General features: G+C 40.1%; 3 protein-coding genes and 1 long non-coding RNA gene across 6 annotated transcripts in view; 1 reads left to right on the top strand and 3 right to left on the bottom strand.

Annotated features, from left to right (window-relative positions):
• Positions 1-3541, bottom strand: part of LOC118416183 (inactive histone-lysine N-methyltransferase 2E-like) — a 50414-nt gene extending 46873 nt beyond the window's left edge. The window contains exon 1 of the mRNA XM_035821263.1: positions 3210-3541. The gene's annotated coding sequence lies outside the window, so the exon portion shown is untranslated. The remainder of the gene's footprint in view (positions 1-3209) is intronic.
• A 2785-nt stretch (positions 3542-6326) lies between these two features.
• Positions 6327-9494, bottom strand: LOC118415809. The gene is made up of 3 exons (XM_035820639.1): positions 8166-9494; positions 7664-7855; positions 6327-7549 (listed from the first exon to the last, which is right to left on the bottom strand). Exons 1-3 carry the CDS (start codon positions 8506-8508, stop codon positions 7224-7226), a joined length of 861 nt encoding a protein of 286 aa, XP_035676532.1. The 5' UTR covers positions 8509-9494; the 3' UTR covers positions 6327-7223.
• Positions 9495-9779: 285 nt separating this feature from the next.
• LOC118415807 (transient receptor potential cation channel subfamily V member 5-like) lies at positions 9780-20062 on the top strand. Of its 2 annotated transcripts, XM_035820637.1 has the most exons (17): positions 9780-10022; positions 10799-11252; positions 12349-12592; positions 12985-13313; positions 13517-13660; positions 14696-14777; positions 15095-15210; positions 15367-15483; positions 15781-15888; positions 16086-16237; positions 16693-16802; positions 17219-17316; positions 17780-17905; positions 18144-18179; positions 18489-18698; positions 19141-19188; positions 19598-20062. In XM_035820637.1, the coding sequence occupies exons 2-17, from the start codon at positions 10971-10973 to the stop codon at positions 20048-20050; spliced, it is 2655 nt and encodes an 884-aa protein (XP_035676530.1). In that variant the 5' UTR covers positions 9780-10022; positions 10799-10970; the 3' UTR covers positions 20051-20062. The 2 variants fall into 2 exon arrangements, with proteins under 2 accessions (XP_035676530.1, XP_035676531.1); XM_035820638.1 differs by lacking the exon at positions 19141-19188 and having other exon boundaries at positions 9783-10022.
• LOC118415810 lies at positions 17798-22269 on the bottom strand. 2 transcript variants are annotated; one of them, XR_004831143.1, is made up of 4 exons: positions 22189-22269; positions 18417-18691; positions 18131-18156; positions 17798-17959 (listed from the first exon to the last, which is right to left on the bottom strand). It is a non-coding gene; the product is annotated as an uncharacterized LOC118415810 (long non-coding RNA). The 2 variants fall into 2 exon arrangements; XR_004831144.1 differs by lacking the exon at positions 22189-22269 and adding an exon at positions 19573-19647.
• Between the last annotated feature and the right edge of the window lie 80 nt (positions 22270-22349).

Here is a 22349-nt window from a genome sequence, read left to right as displayed (position 1 = left end):
CACAAACTTGCACTCATGAACAAATCGTTTCAGTTCTTTGAAAAGGCATGCTACTGATGCATGTTAATATGACCTCTGACCCGCTGAGGTTGTTGTGATTCTGCACAATCTGGTACTTCTGCATAAGATTAATGGTCTTTGATCAAAACTGAGGCAATGTCTTGCTGAAGCCGAAATGCCTCAGAAAACATTCTGCTCCCGGTTTATGCTTTAAGTTTCTTCTGGATCTCCTGACACATCCCATCAGGGCATGCCTTCTTTCATTTTTAGGGTGCGCGCAAATATTAGGAGGTTCTATTCCTACAGTTGAAACATCTAAAACATCTAGGATATTGAACTTAGTGTACTAATACACAAAGTTTAAACCAGGGATGTCTCTCCCCAATTGTATTAGGAGAAGCACTCCAGTCAGAGGAAGATGTCTGATACTAGTGATAGACATAAGCAGGTGAGAGACATTGCTGGTTGTATAAAAGAAAATTCCTATACCCTACAGCTGAAACATTGCACATTTTTGACTTGTGAATTGTTGAAGCCAACATACTTGTACATGCCATGTCATTTCTTTAACACTCCCACTTTCAACATATTGCCCTGATAAACACCAGTAACCAAAACAATCCAATATTAAATCTTAAATATTCTTTCTATGATCAGAAGTGAATGATAATAAGCCCTGAAAATACAAATAAGACAAAGACATTCCACTGATCTCTAGTAAAGACAGAAGGACACTAACAGAATACAATCAGTTATTATAGGACTGACCAGCTTCATAATGAATAACAGTTTGACACCTCGCTACAAAATGGATGAATAAAACAATGGGAAAATGTGATGTTCTCTCAGACAATTTAGCATCATGGCAGTCACACAAAGAAGAACTATAGCATATCAATCTATTTCCAAAATCCTGCCCCTACTTAAAAAACATGAGACTCTTGAAATTTTATTGTCTACTGTGTAGCATTCATTGCATACCACACCCACATCCAAATGCCATGCTATGATCAATAGGTCATTCCTCTTAAAAATACCACTCCATACTGCCATGTATCTTATACATGGACTGTTGAGGAGGGAAAAAAATCAATAAAAGAATGACCTTCTAACACAATGTGTTGACAATTGAATATGGAAATTTCCTTATCGAGTACAAAACAGGATACAGCAGGCAGTGAGATCTGTCTTTATTTGTGTCATTTTGATGTACCTTGCAAGAATACATAAATAATTGTAATACAGTTATTATGATATGGATAAAGTTCCAGTTGGCAGAGATCCCAACATTGGAGATATGGAAGCCAAACAGGACCTCTGTTACCTAACAACCAGACTGCAATGTTCCATATCCGGAGTGCAGTGCCATTGCCAACATCATAGTCACGTGGACAAAATTCCTCTGAAGGCTAGTATTTATCCCAGAGAGATCAGACTGGCTGGTTCAAATATATCAATCAGACTGACTGCTACCCACAAAACTTTTCTACTCACAGAAGAGAAGGGAAAAGTCTAACTGGCCTCTAAAACAATGTGGCAAAGTTACAGCTATCAGTATCAATGTCGTTTGACTTCATTCTTGCCACATATCATATCATATTTTGGTAATTTGACCATGTTAAGTAAACATTAAATGTCTGAATCAAACTAGATGATTTGTATTCTACTCTCTTCAGTCACTGTTGGTTCCGGTTTAGATCAACAATAAATTTGTTATAAAAAAAAACACATTGAAGTTGATATCAAACTGTATACATTTGTATGTGCAATATTCAAGTATCTATATTATTCTTGAAAGTTCTATCACTAAGAAACTTTGAAAGTTATGCATATCAGCCTGCATTCTCTATTCCAAATATTGGTAACCCCAAAAATGTCAACTACACAGTATCAGGTCTAAGTCTGGACCTAAACCTGGACTTGGACCTGATGAAGCCAAACTAGTATACATCCCTAATAACAATATTAAAACAAGTACTATAGAGTGTGTTATGGATGTTTGTATCAGTTGTAGCAACTTGGTTGTAGTTTGTGCTGTTGATTTGGGTAGAACTGGCCAGTGATGCAATGCTCACACAATTTCAAATAATACTAGGCCTTCCACATACTTTTGCTGTAATTGCTATGATGTTACAACTTCTACTTCTAGCAACACCGTAGGATAAAATGTCCCCTAAAATGTTCAAAAACATCACACCAAACCCCATTCAAGCATATTACTAGTAGTAATTCATTTCTTACATCCTGTCATTTCTTGACAAATAGGGTTGCACCTAGGGTTTCCCATCTAGTCATGCCCAGTGCCATCTGTACAGTCCTAAAATAGTTTGTATTGGTGTTCTATTGAACTGTAACCTATGCCCTGAATACTTATCCCATTTACAGGACCATCACATAGGACAGTGTGGTAGTAATATATGCTGACCCAAAAAAGTGCACTAACTGAACAACCTTATCACAACTAGAGATCTTCTGTCACTTGGTAGCAAACACTCTGCTGACCAGGATGTTGTGATCAAGATAGCAGCCTCTTACTACATTCACTATATGTAGGGCAAATTGAGGAAATATGTTTTTGTCTCCTGACCAGTACAACTTCCTGGCACATATAACTCGTGATTTGATACCAAAAGATGAAAAGAAAGATTAAAATTCCTCATGAACTTAGGGCAGAGTCTGCCTGGTGAAAAGTAAACAAAACTCAGCCTTTGGTCAGGACAAAGTACATCAAAGCCACAGAACAAACGTACAGCAATGAAAGTTTACATGTTTCTTATTAACAAACTTAGATACAGAAAAATGGGAGCTATATTTGTCTCACAATATACTGTATGATGAGAGTCGTCTCATCAAAATGACTACATAATGGTGCGAGTTGACCACAGGTTCGTTCCGTAAATCATACATAGCATTCCTACTTTATTTTGTCCACGAACCATACTCCTCTGACTTCTGAATTACAGCCTGAAATATATATTTTTAATATCACAACCTTTGGTGGAGAAAGTCTACTGTACAAGGTGCTAATTGGGGGCCCAAGGGAACGTGTATACGTCCTAAGAACGTTTCAAAACAAAGATGTCTGCCCACTACCTGATGAGCATAAATAGCACAACTTACAAGCATATAACTTATATTACTCCTGCTAAAATGTAAAATAAGAGCTTATCGCACGCACATCTCTTATATACAACAATGTATAAACTTACCTGCGATGACCAGGTACCCAAGCTCCTCTCGTCACAGAGGAAGACCTGACAGGTCAGTGGAGGGAAAAACAAATTTCACTTCTGTCGATACACTCGTCTGCCAATACCCCTATAGTGACCAAAATGTGACTAATTTTCACTTTCCAATAACATCGATACTTCTATGTTGCACTATTGTATATACCTGGTGAATTTCAGGTCCGTAGAAGCAACACAATACTCTCAAATGCCGTCACAATAAACATCCAAAATATAGTTTTCTATAACCTCCCCTTCTGTCATGGCGGCCATAGAATGTCGACGTTTCGGGGTTTCCCGCTTTGATTTTCAGGAGGTTTGCCTTATTACGCATGCGTACAACATTACATCATGGGCTTTTTGTCACCTTTGACCTGAAAATTGGGTGAAAGGTCAAATAGCCCCACGAACGCATGCGCACAGCTCGCAACCCCCTGCAGAGCTATGTTGTTGATGTCGACACAGTCTTCTCTGGTTGGATTTCCGCTGGGCTTTCTTATCAAGAATTTTTGCAAGTTTCTGACGTCCTTTGACGGTTGATAATCCTATCTGTTGGTTACATTTGTAGATTGGTGTCGTGTATTCTATATTTTAACCACCATAGCGATGTCCTGGGGAGAAATTTTGACATAGTTGGGCCTTGTTTGCTGCAAACCTTTCAGTTGGGTGTGGCTGTATCGTTCCTCAAACACGCCAACAATGTGACAGGGGGCCCCGCGAGGGTGTTTCTTTTAGTGCTGTTAGAAATTTCCTTGTCTGGAACCAAGTCGTTTGGTTCTCAAATTCTTGCCCACTGCTTTCCCCAATGCTCATTACTCCAGCTTACATAGATGTGGGATAAAGAAGATCAAACTGCTGCATCGATTTTTGAAGCGAGTTTGCTCACACTGGCCACTGCATGGGGAATTTGTCTCTTCCCTGTAATTTTCCATGGATAATGTATTCAAATCACGTCTGCTGAATAGAGGGGCTGACAATGTAGTGCGGCTGGGGGCTTTCTCATGAAAATCCGATTACAATGCACATGAAAGGTTTTGGGTCATGAAAAGGTAGGCGGCTTTTGTAAGTATGGAGTTTGAATAATTTTTATGGAGAATCAAGTTCAAACAAAAGCCAACTGTGTTTTTATGTGTTGTACAAAAGATGAAAGAAATACGTGTATCAGATGTTTACATGGCATGGTGGATCAATGCAAGGAGGTTTTATTAAATTCTTGATAAATGATCAATGCAAGTTTATGGTATACAAAATATCGCTTTTGTCTGTATTCCAATTCATTCATTTGTTCACTAACAAACTAGTAAGATGCTACAGTGTGCACGTCTTAACTTTCAGCCTGCTAAGGTTTGGCACCAAATATGTATTGGTTATGGAGTTAGGCAGAAGGCTAAAACGTACTGCAAGTGAATTTAGCCTTGTACTAAGTTGTAGAGAAAAGACCATGAAAGTCATGTTACCACTAATTCTAGGTTTTGCCATGCAGAAGAGAGCTTTTTACTTTTGAGATACAACCAAGGAGGTTTAATACTTTTGAGATACAAGCAAGGAGGTTTAATAGCCTCCTTGATATAACTTCAATGAAATTTACAAATTGTACTGTTATACCAAATCCTCTTTTCAACCTCATTGATTATACACAACAGCAGCACATATCTCCATGACACCCCAGGAGCATATGTTTAGCATGTTATAAATGTATTTAGTATGGCACATGAATGAGAACAAATGAAGGTTGTTGTGTTCTGTGACAATTAGAACATTATTGAGGATTTCTCAACGAGGATGCAAATACACTCCTTGTACTAGTATATAAACAATCTGTATGCTGATTGACTAATGAAAATATTTTTACATTACTTATGACAATACATGCTTTCTGTCTCTAATGAGCAGCCTAACTACACACGAAAGTGACTGGTATTGTGTGAAGTCATGACATTTGTTTGAGCAATGGTTTGAGTCAAGGAGGTTAAAAAAAAGACCCCATTATACATTTTTTGAGCTACCATTTAGCGCTTCTGTGTGTCATTGATATTTCCTAGTCAGAGGGATTGCATTTGGCATATCTAACCTCCTTTGCAGACGTCATAGTTTTTGTGACAAAAACCATGCAGAAACTGGCAGTGAGGAAACTACCACTTCCAGCATCCTTGCCCGATGTTTCAAGAAGTCTGCATAATACTATCATTAAAAAAATGAAAATCAATCTGTTACCTGTGTGAAAAATTTGTGTGTATGTTATTGTATTAAAATTCAGGACTCTAATGTACTGATTAGGGGTGGGTACCAGTACAGAAAATTCAGGTCTGGTTCAGGTCCAGAGGATCAGGTCCAGGTCTGGTTCAGGTCCAGAGGATCAGGTCCAGGTTTGGACCTGAACCTGATTCAGTATGTGAGAACTTGTGAATGGACAAACCTCAAAACAATGATCTAATTCGCAACAAAGAAATCTTTTTTGTGCAGCATTTGACTCCCACTGGCGTTTTAATTATCCTACAAGGTTAACTGCCTCTGTACAATTGACTGTAAAACTTGTAGAAATGATTATAGACTCTAGTCTACTTCGCTCTTGTTATTTTCCTCGACTGGTAAGTCCTGAAACGTGTGAATGCCTTATCATATAATCTGCCAACATCCGGTCCATCAAATTGTTTTAGGTCCGGTTTTTCTGGACGGGTCCAATAAGAAAAAAACAGTTTTTTGTCCAGTACACCGTACCGGTACCGGTACCCAGCCCTAGTACAGTAGTACTGATGCAAAGATTTGTGTCCAAGCACAACTGCCATAAGGACAAGAAGAAAAAGGCACGAGTGTAGCAAGGTAGTTTATTGTGCCTCTTTGGTGCAGCTGATGTACTATGGTAGTATCTCTTCAATGTTTGGTCCCCAAATGTTCTTTTTCATCTATTTAGAATTTTTCAGTACTAAACTTAAAAGTACACTGCAGAACACCACACCATACTGGTAACTGCCCACTTTAGAAAAAAGTTCATTGAAGTGTTTTCATCCGATCTGCAGATCTGGCAAAATGTCATTGTCACAATGACTGTGAATGACAGTTGATAGTCTGTTGTTGATATATAGGTTCTTGATTTTAGACGCTACATACTAATACTATGCACTTCTCTACTTCATTATTTCACATGATCTGGGAGCCACAGTGTATACAGACATGAAAATATACATGTGATATCAACTTTTGATGTACTATTCAAACCTGTAATAAGTCAATAGACATGCACATCAATGCCATATGTAATCTGTCAAGTTGAAGGCAACACAATGACTTGAAGAGATTTGACAAAATCTTCATAGAAGCAAGGAGCTTTCATCAACTCATTGATAAAAGCAAAGCCAGGCTTGCTACTAAATAACATTTGGAAGTAATATATGAGCACTTGTACAACACCTATCATCACTTGTACAAGAATATTACTTTTAAATATAACATGTATAAACAATAAATCATATACTAAGAGCATTTCATGCAATGTTACTAATACATTCCCCAACCTGATGCTTTATAATGTCGAGTATTTCGCGACTACAATGTGCACGTAATAGTACATGTTATTTACTAGACAAGTATGTTTCCAGAGGCATCAACGTCTTCTAGCGACTGCCTGAAGAAATGCATCCCCAGGCTGACTGGTTCAATATCAAATAAGACTGTTGCAAACATTTAAGCAGCACGTGGTGATTGTCGATATCTGTCCATAAGTTTTAGCTATGTTGAATAGGAAGTGAAGGCTTGATGAATTCGTTGTTTGGCCAATCATCGATGTTTTTATTTCGACGTAACAACACCATCCCCAATCCCGGTGCAGTACTAGTATATTGTTCAAGCAGAGGTTTCGGTCGGGCGGCCAGCAGAAGTTGGGATTTTTTTCTGCGTCTGTCACCCTCCTCCACCTGTCACTGGTCTATTGCTCACAATTCAAGCTGCCACATTTTACAAACAGATATATACATATCCAATTTTGCTTTGCATGGTTGGTCACTCGGAGTTGTCTTCCGTCAGAAAGCTATATACGTTATACTGGACTCCGGCCTTTTCCAAATTGTCACACAAAGTCCGGAGTGTCGCTCGCTTCCCTGTCTTGTCTTTCCACGATTTGAACATTTCAACAATCTGCATGTCTCTGTCGTTTGGGTACTTAGTCCTCCACCGGTCTATGTCAGCAGTGGTGGCATTAAAACACTCCAAACCAACCGTCTTCCAGCCATGCGGCATGTTCCTGGCTAGTTTGGCTAGATGCGCGTCGGTGATGGGGTCGGCGGGGGCTCGTCTCTTCACTGGGGGTTCCTCTCGTTCCCCTGGGTCTGTGAATAAAAATAAGTAAATTAAAAAAAAAAATGTTAAACTTCAAGAGTCTTAAAAATTCTTTTTGAATATGATGAATCTTGCAAGAACTTGAGTCTTTACTGTTTCCCTACCATCTCCATTACTCTCGCTGCTCTCCTCGTCGCTATCCAGCCCATCTCTAGCCGGACCGGACTGGCGTTCGGCATCATGATGAGTTGTGGAAGTCCCTGCACGGGCAGCAACATCCCTGGTCCTCTTCCTGCCGGGCCCGTCGGTACGGTACTGACGTCGACCAGCGGAGGGACGAGAGGATCTTTCTTGTGCTGTTCTCACACAGGGGAACGTAATAAACCCATAAAAACAAATTTGTCAACTTTCTTGCAGCAAAGCTCATGGGTGGTACAGTAGCGTCACCTGTCGAGATATGACGTTACCCCAACTTAGCTGAAGTTTACACAGACCATAAAAACAAACCAACGTCATGTTAGAAGTTCGTTATGACAATGGACTGATCTAAACTAGCAAGCTCTGTTAGAGCATTTCCAGTAAGGTGAGATAATGCCAGGACTACGATCAAAGACAAAGGCCAAGTTATGGTCTGTCAGTGTCATATAAAATTACCCTATAGCTCACCAGTCGCTCTGGTCTCCTCCTGTAGCGCCCTGACTTTTATTGCCCAGTCCCTGCGATGTATGGTCTCCATCAGGACGGCGATGGGCTCCAGGTTCGTGGCGCTGATCTGCCCCATCCTCTCCATGTGACGGAAGATGTCCCCGACGCTGTACTTCTGCAGCTTACCCGCCGGGATCCTGCCGTACAACAGGCCCTTCAGACTCCGCCGCTCGTCTTCCACAAGGTCCTCCTCAATCCGTACGAACATCTGCTTGTGTGGCACTGGTGTCCAGGAGCGGGGGTTGTGGGGGAAACTTGTGGGGACTGCGTCAGTGGAGTACATGTCTGCAGCTTTCCGACTCATGACTGAGGGGAACCGTTTCGATGTAAAGGCGGGAAGTCCCAGATCCACACTCACACTAAAGTTTCTAAGTTTAGTCACTGACAAACGCGGAAGTAAGGAAGGGTTCAGGTGAAACTGTGGGTCACGTGATGGCACTTCGCACTCTCACCTCTCTGATCACGTGGTAACGATCAATATCTAGGACATGTACATGAATGTATATTAAAAGAGAACACACTATAACTTAACTTGTCACAGACAAGGATACATACACAGCGCATTGATAGCATTTTTCTAGCTTGAGGACTCTTTTCCTTTTCGTCTTCCTCTGAAACGGACTTAAAAACTATGATATAAACATACGGATGTACAGTAGCTGTGGGTATTGAAATACTAAAACTTTTAGTTTTAAAACAGGTTTTAACAGTATAGGTCCAGTATATCACACATACACAACTCACTGAAATCATTAAGCCAGGATATTGGCCTTGCAATCACGGCAGACACATACAGGACCATAAAGTTGTTGAAAGCCGGAACACGTTCAGATATACTTTTTCTACATCCTTGCTGATGACTTTTGCGTGGTTTCCGGATATATTCAGGCTCGCGTTCATTCCAATTCCATAATATAGATATTCTCTCCTGCTTCAAGTGTGCATGACTACTACAGCAGCATCACCAAACCGGATGTCCACAACCGTACATGCGTATTAAAGGTAGACTCACCGCAAACACGTACTATTCTACTTATGGATCTGCTGAGAGACGGAAAAGTAATGAAAAGCTGTTCGGAAGTTTTGACGTGGTAGCTACGAGTCTTACGGCCAATGCATCTCACCGCGCTAATATTGTCTCTTTTCTGTCCGAGATTGGCAGTGAAAGTCTTTACCAATCATCCCTTTTTATTACGGAACATTTCCCTGTGTAAAGTACGTTTCACTTATATATTTTTCAGTTTTCACAGTTTAACAGCAGACCGCCATTTGTGTTATTACAAAGCAGTTCCATAGCCTTTTGCATCGTTGTTCCACAGAAAATAGCTTCACGCTGGGGATGATAAGAAAAATGAATATAAAGGTAATTTTGATGGTACGACGCCTGCAGCATTAGAAAATGAAAGAAACGCCCAAATACGTGATTTGACCTCCACATTTGACGATAAGATGTATTGAAAGAAATCTTTTTGGAACCACCTGTCAAGACGTGGCGCCACGCCCTCTAATGCCCCAGGACACCTCATCACCCATGTCACCATGGTTCCTCTGTAACAAAGGCCTTACGCACTGTCAATGGTCGGGAAGTCTGCGTGCGGGAAGGTACGGCGATCACTGCTGCTGATCACTCAAAACAACGGGCTTCTGTTGACAAAATTTACAACCTGTAATGTTGGCGCTGGTTCAAGTAGAGAAAGTGAAAGTTTGGAGCGGCTGAAAAGGGTTTAGAAGTGGCGTGAAGGCGACGATGGTGCCGTAAAAACAACAAGAGCGGCCCCTAGTGTACACCTGAGCGAACAACATGGCCGACATCGACAGGTACGTGTCAGAAAATGAAACAAAACACCACTTGAAAGAGTTTAAAAGTAAACCACAACACACGTTACCTCGTGCTTCAGACCAAGCATGGGAAGTTGTCTGCCAAAACTGGAAATATTAAAATGGACAGTAGGTATACTGTCCGGTCACGTATACTCGGCGCCGGCGGGTTTTGAGGAATTGTAGATTAGGTCAATAGGAGAGCACTAGCGGCGGCGCAACCAAAAATTACAACTGCTTCCGTTTCTTACGTTCCTTTTCGTTCAGATACTTCTCAAATACGAAAAAGCGCAGAAACATTTAACGTATTATGTGTCTTACACTGTGCGATTTCAAAATATTGTGGACAAGAATGAGGGAATCTAATGTCTGTTAATTTACAACGAAAACATTCGAAGTAATATGAGCAAAATTACAACATTTTTTTGGCTGGAAGACTGAGAAAGTATGAGAACTTCAGACTGTCTCTTTCTAATGGGTGAGCAAAGTTTTCTGACTGGTTCCTCATGTCACAAAAGAGAAGTGGGGATTACAGATCAGTGATTTCCCTTTGTGTTCTACCCACCCACTCACCTGCATTCCACATGCAAAAGATCACAGCTCTAAGGCTGAAAATGATTATGTGTTCTTTTGTGACATTTGATAGCATGCTATACCGATACAAATGTACAATGTACATTCTTGATAATCATGTGAACATTGTAACATTATCACTAGACTATAACATAAAGAGTATACAGCTAATATGGTCTAAAACGTATCTTCTTGACTTTCAGGATGTGACCTATATTGAGACATCCGATCTGGAAACTGAGGCGTCTATACCAGCTTTTATTCCTCGTCTGGAAACTAAGAAGTTCTCACAGTTGTCTCCGATATTTGGAAGATATAAGAGCCACAGATTCAGCTGTACAGTAGGTGGTAGCCACCTTCTGTAGTGGGGAACCTATGACCAGACTGAGTATGGGCAGCCTCTTCAGTCGTGCTCCGGAGCAGGATCCTGACTATGCCTGGAGAAGACAGAACGAGGAGGAGCTAACCAACCCCCTGTACAAGTTTGTGAACCTGAAACGAGAGGGAGAACTGTTAACAGTGTTTGTGAACGAGGGAGAGGCTGGACTGAGGAGGTACTGCAAGGAACAGTTGGAGCCGTGCTTGTACAATGGTGGAAATGGGAAAAGGATTGACAAGAAGGAGTTTGTCTTGTGGGAGGCACACCAGGCTGCAAAGGTGAGATAATAAGTTCATAAGGCAGACATACAGGGAAAGGTTAGAAGAAAGTGTTTTTCCATTGACAAGTTATATGCAGCAGTTGTGCCATTTCCTATTTCATCAACTTTAGCTTGCCTGAAAGCACTTCACACGGCTATTAATGAGCCATTATCCACACTCAAATATGGATAATATTCACCCAAGTCAACGCAGTCAACAATTATGGACAGAATAAATTTTGTTCTGGTCTTGTTGAAAGACAGCTGCATTTCATAATTTTGTAATGAAATGGTGACAATGAACAACATGAAAATAAACCAACCACAAACATTTCTGTAAGTGTTTTATGGGAACAGAGGAACTGAACCAATACATGGTGTTGGGTCATGGTTTAGTGGGTGTTTTTTCAAAGCTACAGACTTGTTTGCAACATCATTACATGCTGTTTGGAATTTTCTCTGACCAGCGGTGTGTTAAGTAAACATTGATGGCATATCTGAGTTGACAGAACTGTTGATGGTTAACAGGTGGTTGACATTAGCTAGTGATTGTTTTGTCAATTCATCTGAGTCTATTTTCTACATAGTTTAGATCAATTAAGTGATGTTAAATGTTTACAATACATGTTCAAATCTGACTGATAAGATAGTGGTCACAAAGTCAACATAAAACGGATGAATGGTTCTGAGAAGAAATATTTGCATAATCCATTCATAAAAGAATCTTGTTTAATGAAGTGAAATCTCTGAGTAGGTTAGAGGTTAAATCAAGTGTGAATACTGTCAGTCCCCTGAAAACTGGGACAGAGAGCAAATTAATGATGTGGATTCTGAGGAAAAGAAAAAAAAACAGCTAAAGTTTATCACTCTGATCCTGTGAAAAATTACAACTCGTACACCATCATTTTTAGAATGAAAGTCATACTAAACATTGGAAGACTAAACAAAGAAAAAATCATAAATCAGAAAATAGAAATTGGGTAGGAATGGAATGCACATTCACACCATTTCAAGGACTTTTGATGGGTCAAACAGTACTTGATAATATTGTTGCAATCTGAATTAGATGTGTTCATGGTGATAATTAACAAAATCCCTGATACGTGTGTTTGTAGGGCTGTGCCTTTGTGGAGACTCGCAGTGAGGAGGACATCCTGGATGACTGGAAGGAGGACAAGTTCAACAAGCTCCAGGATCACGAGGCATGCTGGGACCTGTACAGACGAGGAGGGGTCGGGGAGACGGCACTCCACCTGTGCTTCCTCAACAACACACACGACTTCACCAAGATCGCACACGTGCTGCTCGACATGTACCCAAAGTTAGCGCTGGATTACTATGAGGGAGAGGAGTACTATGGTGAGTGGGCACAGCTTTTGTACATTACAATCATTTTGAAATACATTTTATCAAACATTCTTGTATAGAACAAATAAATATTAATTTAAAATGTATTTGCTGTGTCAAAAGTGAATAAGTGCTAGCCTGCTATTCAACTGTATTATAGCTCCGAGTCTCTCCTGTTTTCTCCGCAAATACAGAAGAGACTCGAGCTATAATACGGCTGAATACCAGACTAGCAATTTGCAGAGAGGACGGAAGACACTTGGGAGTAATAATACGGCTGGATAAAGGGCTAAATAAGTGCTTGCTGACTAAAAATGCAACTTGATGTAGCTAATTTTCCCTACTTGATGAAAAACATAGATTGAGAAGTAACCCAGCCAATCTAACTTAAACTCCTGTTGCAGGTGAGAGCTGTCTGCACATAGCTATTGTACACGATGCGCTGGACTCAGTCAAACTGCTTGTGGAAAAATGTGGTGCCGACGTGAACCTCCGTGCTACTGGACGCTTCTTCCTCCCCGAGGACCAAAAGAAACTGAACATCATGACAAAAGCTCTGATGACCACCGACTACAAGGGATACGCGTACTATGGGGAGTACCCGCTGGCTTTCGCTGCCTGTTTTGATTCCCACGAGATTTACGACTTCTTGCTGGAGAAAGGGGCAGACCCAAACATGCCAGACTCTTTCGGGAACACCGTGCTTCACATGCTGGTCATTCACAACAAACCTGTTAGTAATCTATTTTGTCTTTTATAGGAACAGTCTGTTTGTTTCTTAAACATAATACCATCTTTTGGACTTGTCATTGCTTTCTTTTATCATTTCTCCCATGAAAATGATCTATAGGCATTCAATCATTCAATAAGACGCTTTGATTTTGTGCTGATATTCTTGCGGGATCCATACTGATTTTGTGATTTTCTCTCCACAAGTCCATGTACAAGTATGCCATGAAGCACCCCTCCAAGCCGGCTGACCCCTACGTTAAGAATAAGGAGGACCTGACTCCCCTCACACTGGCCTGTAAGATAGGACGACCCGACATGTTCAACACTATCCTGGAACTGGGCTCACAGGTCAGTAGCAGTCTTACTACTTAGTATATTGTCAGCCCTTGCTAGACTAGTGTAAGGAAAGGAGAAGTGATAGGGATGGGGGATAGTGGAAATGAAATTTTTTAAACACCAAAAGGGTAAAAAAATGTCAATGCAAAATATGTCGCCTCTCTTGATACATTATCAACATAAATGACATTGTACATTTAGCTAACACTAGGGTTAACATCCTAGAACAAGGATAGATATCAATTATTCATATTAATTTTTTTTTCATTTTCAACACTCACGTGATCCAAACATCATCAATGGCCAATTTGCCATGTAACCTTTTACTTCTGACATGTCTATCAATAATCTACAAAAGGAAGGCCTTCCTGTTTCATAATGTAGCTTTTACTCATCTATGGGGTAATTGGATTAGCACTTAAAAAGAAAATAATGTAGTGAAAAAAAGTTTACTCTAGTATCAACAGTTGTGATAGCCATAACAGGTGCATATGTAAAAAGTGCAGATAAAACAATGTACATGTATACTGGGTATATAGGCCAAGCAACATTTTTCTGGATGTGGGTTAATGAACTTAAACCATTGAAAGCCAAAGACAGTGACCAGGTTGTTTTTGGTTGCTAAGCAACCATGTTATTTTGTAATTGAGAACAAGTCAAGGAAGTGGCTCTATTCAGCAAAGCTGGTCAATATTTACCTTTATTCAACATGGTGAGGGCATGTTTCCTCTTAGTGGGTGTGAAATTGTGAATGAAGCTTTGTTATCAGCAATTCAAAGGCATTTACTGAGTTAACAAGTTTGCCTAGAAAGAGAGCAAGATTAAGTTGGTCAAAAGTCAGTGACTGAAGTTATTAAATTTGTCTAGCTATTGAATATGGACTGTTGGCAAGAGAACATAGTATTTGTAGTAAAGATAATAAATAGTGATCTCTTAGTAATGAGGTACAAAATAAATTGCACAAAGCGTAAAACATCATTGACAAATCACATTTGATAAACATATCTTTCTGAACATGAAGCATGATGAGATTTCTTTATCCCACAGGAGTTCTGGTCTTACAGCAATTTCACCTGCTCTGCCTATCCACTCTTCTCTGTGGACTCTATCACAGCGCAGGGGGACACAGGTCAGTCAAACTGTACAGCAACAACTTAACTGCTAGCTAATAGTAAAGTTACAGCTTTATTGCAATACCCTTTAGCCCTGTTTAGGGCTAGTCTTCCAGGGTTCGAAGTTCAAATAATAAAAACATAAAATTTGTTGTTTTTTCCAATAAAAGTTTACCTTCTGTACAAATTAGGAAGTGCTAATTGATATGCTTACATCAGAGGTGCATAACCATTCCACAAATTTTATATAATTTGTATCTCATAGAATTCATACAAATGCTTACTAATAGGCACCCCGTATAATATGCTTATGATACATGAACTGTGTCTCCAGACTGGAAGTCTGCCCTGATGATCCTCATAGACGGGCGGAGTGAGTGGACCCTTCCCATGCTGCAAGGAGGGGTCATAGGTCAGCTGTTGGAAGAGAAGTGGAAAGTTTTTGGCAGGGTAGGAGATGACTAATTCTCTTTTGCTTGTCTGTGATGAATGATCTTAGGGATACCCATGTTAGAAATATAAAAATCTGTGGATATTTGTATGCTAGAATGTAAAATACTGTTAGTTCTCTCTTACCGGGATCTGTCTCCCATTCCCTCCCTGTAGAGAACGTTTGGTCTGCAGCTGCTGTGGTTAGTTCTCCACCTGGTGTTCCTCAGTACAGCCGTGTACCTCCGCCCGGACAGTCTGGAACTCATGGCAGGAACCACGGCTGGTGATATAGTAAGGCTCCTAGATTTCATTGTACACTGGTATAATGCATATTTAGTAATCTGAGTTTTGTGAGTTGAAAAAACAGCTTTCTTACAAAAAAAGTGCATGGTTATGATTATAATACTATGGTTATCCATCTTTTCTGTCTAAAATATCTGTTGAGCAGTCTATATCTGTCTCCATCCACCCATAAGTATTCATAGACTAACATAACAGATTTGAAAAAACACTGATATACCATTCCACTACCTTGCCTTTGTTCTCATGTTCCAGTTGCCATACTGATGCTTGTGAATGTTTCCACAGGCACGTTACATCACAGAGATCCTCATCGTGATTAATGCTGTCGTCTTCCTACTACTAGAAGTGAATGAGATTAGGATGGTCGGTTTTATGGGACTGCTAAAAAACATTGTAAGTATGAAAGTAGTGGAGACAGTAATTATTAAATATCACTATTCTGTTTAAATGTTATATACAATGCTAGGTAAAGTTGGATGTATTTTTTCAAACAGAAGGGTATTTGATTAACATGCCATGGGAACTGTGACTTGATTGGCATGTGTAATGCATAAAGTTAACACTGTTAATGATCCTGTGCTTGTCTGCAGTTGAATGTACCTGACAAGGTCCTGTTCATGATCGGCTGTGTGTGTATTGTCCTGTGCATCCCCATGAGATTCGCCAAGCTGGTGGAGGCAGAGGACTGGCTGTTGGGTATAGCTATTATTGGCAGCTGGTTCTACATATTTTTCTATTGCAGGTAGGGGCAATTTTAACATTTTCCCTGCTGCCTATCCCCATAAGAAATACAAATTTGGTGACAAATGGCTACTTTAGCAGGCCAAATGTTTATAGATATGAATATGGCCTTATGGCAATCACTAGACAATGTTCTTCGAGGCTTTGGATGGAAAGTTTTTACAGGCTAAGTTAGATGGATTTGGTTTAAAGATTACACTAGTGATAAAAACAAAACAATGGGCGACCTTTAAAATTAACCAAGTCATGTATTTGTTTCCATCAAAATTTAGAGTAGAATTGAGTTGAAGTAGAGTAGAAGTGTGTTGGTGGGCCAGGGATATTATTGCAGTATTGAGTTTGAAAATGAGGGTATGTTTCACCAATGAAAACCGTTACATGATCAAGACAGGAACAGAAACAAGTTCAATATTTGAAGGAAATCCATGGTTAACTTTTCTTATCTTGATTGAACAGAGGTTGGACCCTGACTGGTCCATTTGTAACCATGATTTACAAGATGATTGCTGGAGACATGGCTAGATTTGGGATCATCTACTGTACTTTCATCATCACATTTGCTCCAGGTGAGAAGAATGGTGTAGTATTATATACTAGTAAATGTATGCTGATAGATATGTTAGTACACTAGATATAGATTTACTGTTTACTAAAAGGTTCTGAAGAAGAGACAGTGTTATTGTAGGAAAGCGAGTGAGCCATACATGCATTTATAGATGATGTGCCACTCCGCTTTTGCCACCCGAACCACCATGGCTGCCCAGAGGTCCTATCTTGCATAGCCTTGCCATGCTTTCTGCCCATTGATCAAGATGAACAAGGCTTTTTTATATGAGGAGCAAGGTTTAAGCTTACCATCTCAGTATCCATCAAAAGTAGCTACTATGATTCAAAATAGTTATAATGGTGTATTCATTGTTTATTTCTCACATTGATCATCTGTCATCTGTGTAATAATTGTTCTGTTTCTATATTTTCCCAGCATTCTGGATCATGTTTCGAGACAAGCCAACAGAAAAGTTTGACTCAGAGTTTGGATCACTGATGACACTTTTTCAGATGACTTTGGGGGAATTTGATGTAAGTTTTCCAACCATTATCGCTGTACTTGGTATTCATCAGAAAATGTTTATTACATGGAAATATCACTATTACATCCTGATATAGGGTAATTCTGAATCTGGGCACCAGGAGGGCAAAGAAATTCACCCTGTTCATCAGGTGAAGGCAATTTGGGGTGCAAGTGCATTTTCAGCACCAAGGACAGTAGTCGCTACATGACAAAACTGCCATCTTTCAGGAATCATCAAAACAAATATATACGTATGGCTGATAGAAAACAATGAACAATATGAATGTAGACAAGATGTTTTTGATAAATCATCAAGTATTGATAAACTAATACACAAATGTATGGAAGGCTGAAAACTTTGGAACTGTGACGACTTACTGAAAGACAGAATGCAACGAGGCAGAGAAATCTTGAGGCAACAATCCAAACGGCTGATGAGCATATGAATGAACCTTCCTCTGTCTCCCACAGTACCCAGTGTTTAACCTAGCAGAGTTCCCCGCCCTCGCCAAGCTGCTGTTTGTGGTGTTCATGATGCTGGTTCCCATCATGCTGCTCAACATGCTCATCGCCATGATGTCCAACACTTTCCAGGAGGTCAGCACAAACACACAGCACAATAGCTCACATCTTTGATCAATGTGATACTGCCTTTGAATAAAGACAAATTGTTGCTCCATACTAGATAGAAATTCCATCTGTATGATTTCTTGTAAAGTAGTTGGAAAGATAATAAAATGACAAAATCTATTGCTAATGAAAAAAATATGTCAGAAATATGTATTTTGTTTGTACATTGTACTAAGAAGTAAAACATCCTACCTTTACATTTCAGGTGGTTGACAGGTCTGAGAGGGAGTGGAGAAGACAGGTATGTTATTAAATCTGTAATATCCCTGGTGTTATTTCAAGGTTTCATCTAAGCTATAAGGTATAACAGCCGTATATAGAAAGCTGGTTGTGTAGCACTCTACTGGTTGTATACACACATTATTCATCACCTATATGAATCTGATTCACCAAACTGTGTGTTTTCCACAAATGCTCTCGTGGGGATAGAAACCTCAATATGATACAAGTTAACTTTAACGAAAGTTTTCTTTGTTACCACAATTTTGTATCCCTTAGACTTGACAGTACAGTGCTTACTGTATCCTGTGTATCCTTGTTGCCATTACAGAAAGCCAAGATCATCGTCTCTCTGGAGCGTTCCTTCTCCAAGTCGTCCCTGCAGCAGTTCCGTAAGGACTACTCCATCCAGCTGCGGCCGGACTCCGCGGTGCACCTGCCGGTCGAGCCCGGTCCTCACGGGCTGCGGGCACTGCTGGTCATCAAGGAGGAGGCCATGAGCAGGGCCAAGAAGAAGAGCGGGGTGGTGGCCAGCTGGAAGGTGAGGATTTATGTCATCTTAAACATGACAAATGGTCTAGTTTAGAACCAATACTTCAGGCAATAACGGTGTGGTAACATCGGTGGTCATAGACATAGGCTTTCATACAAGTTTGATGTCATAGAATTTCCAAGCAGGCTGTGACAGAACTAACTACAGACATCTATGGCATGGATTGACAAACAAGCTCCATTTTTGGCAGAAAATTTTCAGCAAATAAGAAACATTTACTTTTCAGAAACATTGGCCTTACTGACATGGCCCCATGCATTTCATTTTCTATTCTATATTCAGCATTGGACTGTCTTATCTTCTGGTATCTATGCTAATATCAGGTGTTATCTCTAATCTGCTTCCATTTGACATCTTACAAAATGTAAGTATCTCTGGCATGCTTCCAGCTTTGTGCTCTGTGGTATTTAAGATACTGCTATTCTTCCAGATGGCCATGAAACGGGTGTTGGCCAAAAAGCTCCAACAGTGCTCCAGGGTAGGAGTGTGTGTTGGAACTGTTGTGCCATTGCTGTGAGAGTCCCCCCCCCCCCATCTCATAAAAAGAAACATGGTTTTGAAATAAAATAGATGGAACCCTTTGTTCAGGATTTATAAGACATGTATTATTAACCAAACTAAAAGCTACAGCACTATCATCTCCAATGATTGAATTTGCTTGAGTGACGAGCTGGACCTAATCTAATATTCCAGCTCAATGAAGTGGCGTGTTGCTAAGGCTCTTTGATGGCAAGTATGTCATCCAACCCTCTTCACTAACATATATGATATAATCTAATCTCCTGGATCTCATTGAGAAATCAGGTTAGATCTTATCACTTGTGATGTGTCGCTTGCAACTAACACACACATTATTCACCACCTTACTGTCACATGTGTTCCTACAGGTGATCGGGAAGCATGCACGTGACAAGCTCAGTCTACAAGCCCAGTCCCTACAGGACAATAAAGGCAGGAAACCACAGGATAAACCAAATGGCTTCTTCCTGAAAAACCTGGATGTCCACTCCCATCTGCACGACATAGTGGAGGATGCAGTAGAAGAGCAGGAGGAGAGGGAAGAAGTGGAGAAAGAAAAGAAAGCTTCTGAAGGAGAAAGTCTAAATCTACAGACATTCAATGTACAGGTGAACAGGAACAATGATGACAGGGATGCTGTGAGCTGCAGTAGTACAGCCAGTTTGATCCAAGTGGAATCAGCACCAGAACCTCAGACAGCTACTGTTACTGTTCTGGAAAATGAAAAGAAAGCAACAGTAGAAGGACACATCAACCCAGCTTTTGAAGCTGAAGGGAATGTTACAGAGCCTAAAGCTAGGAACAATTCTCAGGAACAATGAAAGTGCAATGATGAAATACATTTATTACAATGGATTTTTGAACACAAAGTACAGACTAGGAGAATAATTGTAATAAACTTCTAAAGTGTCTAATGATTTGAATGATGTCAGGTGATGGCAAATTTCTGTGACTAACTTTTAGTGGTTTCCCAAGTTGTAAGTTTGAATTCATCAGGTGAGGCAATGCCGCATGAAGCTGCATATGTGTTTGGAGCCTGATCTTAAGGGGGCACACCCCAGTTTATTTGGGGTTTCAAATGGAGGCGGCACACCCTCAAGTCTAGCGACCATCTCTTCCAGGGAATTATCCTGAAGCAAAATAACTGGTTATGGGGTGAGAGGATATTCCTTCAGCTACAAGACCAACTGGGTTTCGATCCTTCAACTTCTTTAATTTTGAAAAATTATAGGGAAAAACCATTATTTTCATGTCAAAAATGATGCACAAAATCGGGCATTTTTGCATTGGAAAAAACAGATGAAGCAGATTTTTCCGGCAAGCACGACTGATACTGCCAGAAAGAGGAAAGTCTAAAGAGTAATCCAGCCAATTATGAAGAAAATTCTAGTACTGCAGTTTTTTTAATCATCCAAGATGCGCGGCATTGCAACTTGGCTTAACACAGCGCTTCAGAGGTCAATCTAGGTCACTGACCTGTTCACATTCAGGTGTAGGAATATCCCAGAAGTAAGGCGCGGACCAAAACACAATTTGCACCAAAAACACACCATTTCCTACGCTTTTCAGCCATGTAACCGTTTAATGTCATTTCGCAGGAAATAATGAGAAATCTCAACTCAAACATAGACCCTCGGTAGTCTTTCGTCACTTTTTTGTCGCGCACTACCTCGGACCCCTGTCGCAGAAGAACTGGGGTGTGCACCGTTATGTATGCATAGTAAGGCTGATCTGATCAGCTCTGATACTGTATAACTTGTGGAACAGGAATGAGATTACTGTCACACCAACAGTTATGGTACTACTAATTGGCAGCTCTAGACTGGTAGAAATTGGGTTTTGATCATGTTATTGAATTATTTGCTTCTGTCACAATCTTATGCAAAATTAAGAAAGGCATTTTGATAGAATGAGGTCCAGTAGCAAAATCTATATACATTAATACTGTATCATAAACTTTTACCGGTAATGTTGCACTGAAAGCTATTTTTGTGATATAAGGAACACACACATTGGGTAGATATTTAAAGAGAAATTCTCAGACATGACTGGATACAGTCATGTATAAAATAATGATGGGGAAGGTGAAGTATTTTCAGGCACAGTAAAAAGATTTTGCTACTCTGATGTTATTGTCTGCTTTTTCTTCTTCTTAAATTACTAACTTGCTGGCTAATACATGTCAGAGATCTCATGTTTATATACCCTGGGTCTGCTTGTACTGGCATCCTACAATGTGATACCAGATGAAGGTCTGGGAGGGGCAGACACCGGTCTTTTCTTGTCAACTTCAACTATTAGATGTCAAATCCCATGAACCCATTTCATATGAAGTCCCAATACTTCATGAGGATTGAAGAACACAAAGATACAACAGTGATACCGGGTAGATAACATCTATCGTTAGACTTTAATAGAGACCTGAGCCAGAGCTGTAACATGGGAGCCATGCAGGGTTTTAGCTGGTTCTACTTGGGGAAAATACCAATATAGTCTCCAATTACACTGTCAGGAGCAAAAACGTTAGTCTCCAGGCTTTCAGAGATTTAGGTCTCTGGTCTGGCCACGTCAGGTACACAGTCGTTATCCATGGTGCCCATTTTGATCTGGACTGCAAAAAATTTAACTTAACATTTAAAAAGTTAACTAATCTTTTACCCAATATACTGTATTATATTGCAACCTTTTCTCATAGTCAGTGTGCATGTCTTCATAGATGGCACTTAAAATTTAATACCGCAGCAGTTGGAAGAATTGGACTGACAATTTGCCATGTGATGCTAAATTGACCTGCCTGATTTGACCTGATTTAGTCAGCTTGTAAGTATTTCAGACATCCCTTCCCTTTGTACGTTAAGTTAAAGATTTATATGACCTGACAGCATATGACTCCAATATCGTTCATCTAGGGATAATTATATTAGTCTCCTAGGAGACACCCAGCAAACTGACAGCTTACCTCAACTCACCAGACTGGTAGTGATTCACACAATATTCGCTAGATGTCGCTGCTGAGCGGTGATCGAGACGTGTGTAAATCCCTAAGCTCATATTTGGGACAAGTTTCGAATTAACTTGACAATGGGAGAGGGATGCACAATTTCAAGCTAATAAAGTTAC

Source organism: Branchiostoma floridae, chromosome 5, assembly GCF_000003815.2.
Source record: "Branchiostoma floridae strain S238N-H82 chromosome 5, Bfl_VNyyK, whole genome shotgun sequence".
NCBI classification, from domain to species: domain Eukaryota; kingdom Metazoa; phylum Chordata; class Leptocardii; order Amphioxiformes; family Branchiostomatidae; genus Branchiostoma; species Branchiostoma floridae.
The sequence above is the reverse complement of the archived record's forward strand: the minus strand, read 5'-3'. Positions and strand labels throughout refer to the sequence as shown.

What these genes read in the sequence shown, in the direction of transcription:
- LOC118415807 (XM_035820637.1), top strand. Translation starts at nt 10,971, where the DNA reads ATGACCAGACTGAGTATGGGCAGCCTCTTCAGTCGTGCTCCGGAGCAG. An exon ending in TACATATTTTTCTATTGCAG is followed by an intron (nt 16,238 to 16,692) that starts GTAGGGGCAATT and finishes TTGATTGAACAG; the next exon opens with AGGTTGGACCCTGACTGGTC. An exon ending in TGACTTTGGGGGAATTTGAT is followed by an intron (nt 17,317 to 17,779) that starts GTAAGTTTTCCA and finishes TGTCTCCCACAG; the next exon opens with TACCCAGTGTTTAACCTAGC.
- LOC118415809 (XM_035820639.1), bottom strand. Translation starts at nt 8,508, where the DNA reads ATGAGTCGGAAAGCTGCAGACATGTACTCCACTGACGCAGTCCCCACA. An exon ending in GGAGGAGACCAGAGCGACTG is followed by an intron (nt 7,856 to 8,165) that starts GTGAGCTATAGG and finishes GTGTGAGAACAG; the next exon opens with CACAAGAAAGATCCTCTCGT. An exon ending in CAGCGAGAGTAATGGAGATG is followed by an intron (nt 7,550 to 7,663) that starts GTAGGGAAACAG and finishes TTTTATTCACAG; the next exon opens with ACCCAGGGGAACGAGAGGAA.